Source organism: Miniopterus schreibersii (assembly GCF_964146895.1).
Source record: "Miniopterus schreibersii genome assembly, chromosome: 2".
In the NCBI taxonomy this organism is placed as follows: domain Eukaryota; kingdom Metazoa; phylum Chordata; class Mammalia; order Chiroptera; family Miniopteridae; genus Miniopterus; species Miniopterus schreibersii.
In genome coordinates, this window is record NC_138102.1 from 52,578,099 (window position 1) to 52,584,098 (window position 6,000).

General features: G+C 42.8%; 1 protein-coding gene across 5 annotated transcripts in view; it reads left to right on the forward strand.

Moving 5' to 3' along the window:
• Positions 1 to 5,503, forward strand: part of TBC1D4 (TBC1 domain family member 4) — a 309,453-nt gene extending 303,950 nt beyond the window's left edge. For all 5 annotated transcript variants that reach the window (XM_081130657.1, XM_081130654.1, XM_081130655.1 and 2 more), the window contains 2 exons: positions 1,053 to 1,229; positions 3,194 to 5,503. In XM_081130657.1, the coding sequence (XP_080986783.1) occupies positions 1,053 to 1,229; positions 3,194 to 3,427 (411 nt within the window). In that variant the 3' untranslated portion in view covers positions 3,428 to 5,503. The remainder of the gene's footprint in view (positions 1 to 1,052; positions 1,230 to 3,193) is intronic.
• Positions 5,504 to 6,000: the final 497 nt, after the last annotated feature.

Consider the following 6,000-nt stretch of genomic DNA (forward strand, 5'->3'; position numbering starts at 1 on the left):
TGGATTAAACCCTACAGCTCTGCAGGGCTGAGGGCATACAGTTTTGAAGATTCTCTGTGTGGTGAAATATTTGGTGTCTCCTAAGAAGCTCACATGGGTTAGCAAATGGATCAGAGTGTGTCATATGAGACCTTTCTGCCGAATTGACAAATAATTAGAAGGGCTTTGGGTCTCATTGTTATAGAAATACCCTATCCAATTGCGCTTACTAATCAGCAAAGATGACCTCTAACAAAGATAGAAGTTGCTCAGTAACTAATGTTTATCTGGTGTGCTGCATTTTGGGATGTAGTTACTAGATTATGTATATTTTGGTTACAAAATACCTCTTTTTAAAAAAGACAATTTTAGCCTGTCTGGGTGTGGCTCAGCCGTTGAGCATCGACCTAGGATCCAGGGGATCGTGGTTCTCTTCCCTATCAGGGCACATGCCCAGGTTGCGGCCTCGACCCCCCAGTCGGGGGTTTGCAGGAGGCAGCCAATCGGTGACTCTCTCATTATTGATGTTTCTCTCTTTCTCTCTCTCCCTGAAATCAATAAAGATACATTTAAAAAAAAAACACAAAAACTGACCTTTAAAAACAACAACAAAAAACACAAACAATTTTATTGATTTCAGAGAGAGGAAGGGAGAAGGAGAGAGAGAAACATCAGTGATGAGAGAGGAACATTGATCAGCTGCCTCCTGCACGGCCCCGACTGGGGATCGAGCCCATAACCCGGGCATGTGCCCTGACTGGGAATCGAATCTCGAACTCCTGGATTGTAGGTCGATGCTCAGCCACTGAGCCACGCTGGCTGGGCTACAAAATGCCTTCCAGCATTAACTTATTGTATGTAGTGTCTTGGACTCATGATGAGAATGTTTCATGTGGGTAGAAATACTGTTTGTCCTTGCGTTGACATTCATGCTTGCTGTTCTTCCTTTTGGTGTGCTATACTGTTCCTCATTAATAAGTATTTGGAAGTCTCTCTGAAACACACCAGAGGCACAGGCTGTATCTTGGTGTACGTGCTGAAGGCCAGACTAACCTTTGGTGTCTTCCCGGCAGGTGTTTGAGATGGATATTTCTAAGCAGCTGCACGCCTATGAGGTGGAGTATCACGTGCTGCAGGATGAGCTGCAAGAATCATCATATGCCTGTGAGGACAGTGAGCCTATGGAGAAGCTGGAGAGGGCCAATAACCAACTGAAAAGGCAAAACATGGAACTCCTAGAAAAATTACAGGTAAACAGATAAGTGCCTCCTGCCTATACAAGGCTGTACTGGGAGTGATCGGGATGTGACATGGATTGAACAATTGCTGGTGATGGGCCCCATTGTGTGAGACTGTGTCCAAGTGCTGTGGGGTTACAAATGCACATATCAGTTGAAATATCACGTGGGAGAGGAAATGCACACTCACAAAAGAGTGAAATGGCAATTCAAGGTAGAATCTGGTTAAATATCTAATGAGTGTTGCACACAGAGGGTGGGACAAAAGTAGGCTTACAGTTGTTTGTATGGAAAATAATATAATAATAAAATAACAATACAATAACAAACTCGATGTGTCACGTATTCACAACTGTAAACCTACTTTTGCCCCACCCTGTGTTTGGTTAAACTCAAGGAAGGAGGGCTTGCGTGCGGAAAAAGGGGGATTCTCTGGGGATTTGGGGGCTTGAGCCAACTCTGAATGGCTGGTGGGAGTGATGAATGCGGAGTGGGAAGAAGATGTGGCAGAGTGGCAGGGTCAGCATGGTTCAGTTTCTGATTCATGTTGGGGAGCGGTGGGATAAACACGATGGAGGCAGAATCGCAGATACCTTCCCGGGTGAGGCAGAAGAGCATCCTGTTGAGAGGGAAATGCTTCCAAGTTTTTGAGCCATACTTTAGAAAGACCAGATGAGGACAGATTAGAATGAGGAGAGAAGGTAGGGGGACCAGCTAGAAATCATTTGCACAAGTCTGATTGGGCATGATGAGAACTGTCTAGAGTAAAACTCACAGAAGTGGGAAGAAAAGGAGACACACTTGAGAGAATGGAATGAAAATGTGTGATACATAATCCCTGCCACCAAGCAGTGTACAATTACCGAGGCGTATAAAATATTATATATTTGTTGCTAAATAAATGCATATTTACGATTGCAATAAGCAGTTTAATAGAAATGAATATTTCACATCTGCAGATTATGTAATGTATGCTGTGTGTTCAAGCCCTGAGGGGTGGGGCTTAAGAGTGTTCAGTGGAGGGGGAGGTTAGAAGGCGAACCTTCTGGGGGGCAGGGAGATGATTCTGAGTTAGAGCTTCAGCCCTAATGGCTCCTTGGTTTCTGATAATCCATCACTTCCCAGCATTGCACCTGTTCCCAAACTAGAGAGCACTGCAACCTACTTCTATGTGGTGAGTCCTCTGGATCAACTAGGAGAGAAACAGCTCAGACATGAGGGAACGCTAGAGTAATTGCTCCCCAAGAATAGGAACACTAACTTCCTTTATTTCATCTTACATTAGCTCTGGCCCATAGAACATTTTATGCCTTTTCTTACTCAAAAAAAAGAGTCAACGTTTGTTTTCAAAAGGAGAAATAAATAGTTGGGGTGTCTCTCGTTACTACATCAATATTTCAATAGTGGTTAATTGAGCCCTTCCTTATTAGGTGAGACGAGTTCGCACCTGCTTTATATCATAATGATTTTTATTAATGATTACAAACTTGTTCATTGACAATTCAATGTTGTCATCATGTCTGTGTTCCCAAGTTACATGGGTACCACTGACGCCCATAAAAACAGGATCCTAAGTGCGTGCTTAGAAAACCCTGCATTTCCATTTAAGGGGTAAAAAGTCCCCTTTAGCACCTCAAGGCAGCATCCGAAATCTCCCATTTCTCCATCAGACTCCACTCGTTCCAGGGCACACGGCTGTGTGGAGTGAGGACCCTCACCGCCTTGGGCTAATGACTTAATGTCGAATTTTTGGTGTGTTCAGTGGAATGAGATGTATCTTGTTAGTATCGTAATTATATTTTTGAGAAACCTATAAATCTCCATTTCATGAGAGGATTCAGAATATTTGCCTCACGTGCTATTTTATTAAGTCATATGATATGATTGTTTAATATACGTGAGGTCTGGCTGCTGCTACAGTGAAGAACTGGAGTCTTCACATTTTTTATTTGGAGGATTCTTTTCTCCCCCAACAGATTGCTCATGCTAAAATCCAGACCTTGGAATCCAACCTGGAAAACCTTCTGACCAGAGAGACCAAGATGAAGTCTTTAATCCGCACCCTGGAACAGGAGAAGATGGCCTATCAGAAGACGGTGGAGCAGATCCGGAAGCTGCTGCCCGCCGACGCCCTGGCCGACTGCGAGTCGCTGCTGCGAGACCTGAGCTGCAACCCCAACAACAAAGCCAAGGCGGGCAACAGGCCGTAGCTGGGGCGGCGCCCTCTGCAGAGCGCGCTCCGAGGACCGGGGGCAGGACGGTCTGCGCGCCGCTGGCCCCCTGGCCCCTGGCCCAAAGGAGCCACCAAACCCGGTGCTGAGCCCCGGCCCCGGCCAGTGGGCCTCGCTCTCATCAGTTTGCCAATCCTAAGCCATTGTACACAGGCAGACTAATTTCTCTTGTTGACTATGTACATATATAAAATGGACATCAGGAATTCATGCTTTCGGACAAAAGGAGTAAATGTATATTTAGAGCAATTTTTTAAATCAAAACTTCATGAAATCCACACCAAAGGGAGGTTGAAATGAAATTCCCCTTAGACACATTGTGAAATCATCTCATCTTTGTAGTGAAACAAAGCTAGAGAATCTTTGTATATTGAAATATACTTGAAAAAAATGAATGTATTTTTTTTTTCTCCAAAGAACAGCATGTTTCACTCAGTGGTGGAGAGGTGGAAACATTTGTGTGACTTTATGTGTGTCTGTCTTAAAACGTATTCACACGGTATGTATGAGGAAGATGACTGTCAATCAGCTCCTGTGGTTTTTTTCAAGAACATGGGGCCCTCCTCCCCACCCTACTTTGTGCCAACTGACATGTTACATCTACATGCATTTTGAGTCTGCTTAGGCATGACTTTGGACATGCCCAAGGAGAAAGCAGGACTGCGTCTACCACCCAGTTCAAGGTGAAAGAGAGCATTGCTAATTCTCTAGCAAATTAGACCAGCATTATAACTCAAACTAAAAATACCAGGCCTCAGAGTTTTAACTCAGGACCTAAATTGTCCTGATTGGTTTTTTCCATTTCTATTTAAATTAGTCCCACATTTGTCTCCCCTTTACTTGGTGCCGCAGTTGGTGACAGGATTTGCCATTTTCCCACCAAAATGTGGGAGCTGTTCCTCTTCTCTACCTTAAACGAAGGACAAAGAGATGCAATTATGATTGGTTTTCTAAAGATGACATGCTGTGTTCAGACACTTTTTTTTGGACAATTAATAGAGTGTAATAAGCTCATAATCATCTTCCCCTTCTATGTGAAAATTTTTGAGAACTGTGAAATGTTTAAAACAAGCTGTCGAAATGCGTTGGAAGGAAAGGGGAAAGTGCGATACAGCCCTCCTAAAACCCACAACTCTGTGTTTGGACTCCCCACTTTCTCGGCTACAGGTAGTGTGCTAGAGGATGTTGTCGCGTGCTAGGTGCACGGAAGGAAAGTGATGTTCAAGCACGTGCAGGTCTGTTTCAGAGACGATTCTATGATAGTGCCTCTGGAGGTGGGTGCAGCATTTTTGCCTCTCCAAACAACACTGATCATGACTGCTTTTTGCAGTACTTACATTATCACAGATGGATGATCTGGGGTAACTGTCTTCGAAGGGAGTTCGTTATACACAGGCTACACTGTAGAGTAGTAGAGTCAAGCTCTAAAGGTTTTGGACAACCTTGATGGACAGATGAAGAGCATCTGATACCCCTCCACACCGTTACTCAGTGTAACCATGACGACTCTTGTTACAAATCAGCATGCTCTCTAATTCAGCCAGTTTCTTAAAAGAAAATGAAATCTTATTAGTCAAATTCATGCACTTTTAGGGTCTAGAAAATGCTGATACTAGGTACCCCGTTGAGTTGGGGCCGCTAACTGATTTGTTGCTTGGACTTCTCCAAAATGTCTCTATTTGTAGGAGAGATTTTTTCCTGTGAGGAATATGAAAAATATCCTCTGGTTACTCTCGTGATGAAAATTACCTGATGTGTGTGTGATACACGGGCGGTAGCCAAGAAATCTTCAAGTTGGGAAAATAAAATTTTTCTTTGTTCAGTTTAAAGTAAATTTCATCCTGGATGTTCAGAGGCAGCGTCTGAGTTGTCTTATGGTGTTCAGAGATTGAGGTGTCTTGGATACGATATTTTTTTTGAAAGTGAATTTCCTTTTCTTTTGTGATTTTTGTAGATGCTGCATCAATTATGCTTCATGCATTGTTACATCTTCATCACATCTTCATCGGTATATGTAATGTCTAATTCATTTCCAATAAATACATTGCTACAGTTTCCTTGGCTTCCTTGTTTTACTTTTGTTTGTAATAGGAGAGAAGAAGCTCTTGGTTAGAGTCCAATACAAAATATGCATGGATTGGATTGTTGCTACTTAAAATTGGTTTACCGATAATTCCTTTTAATAGAATCAGAGACAACAAAGATAATTTTTTAGAAACACTTATGAAAATACATCGTTGGTTACCCATTTTCAACTTCTTGCCCAATGGAGCAGTTGGCTGGTGAATATAAAAAGAAAAGGAAAACCACACTGGCAGATGTGCATTCTACCCTTTTGTTGTCTGTGCCCACTCATAAATAGCAAGGGAGAGGAAGACAATACATTTTTGTGTTGTTATTTGTCCTCACTAGAGGATATTTTTCCATTGATTTTTAGAGCAGAAGGGAAGGAGGGGACAGAGAAAGAGAGGGAAACCAAAAAAGAAAGAGACATCAATTGGTTGCTCCCACACATGCCCCGATCAGGCAGGTACTTGCTCTTTTTTTAAATT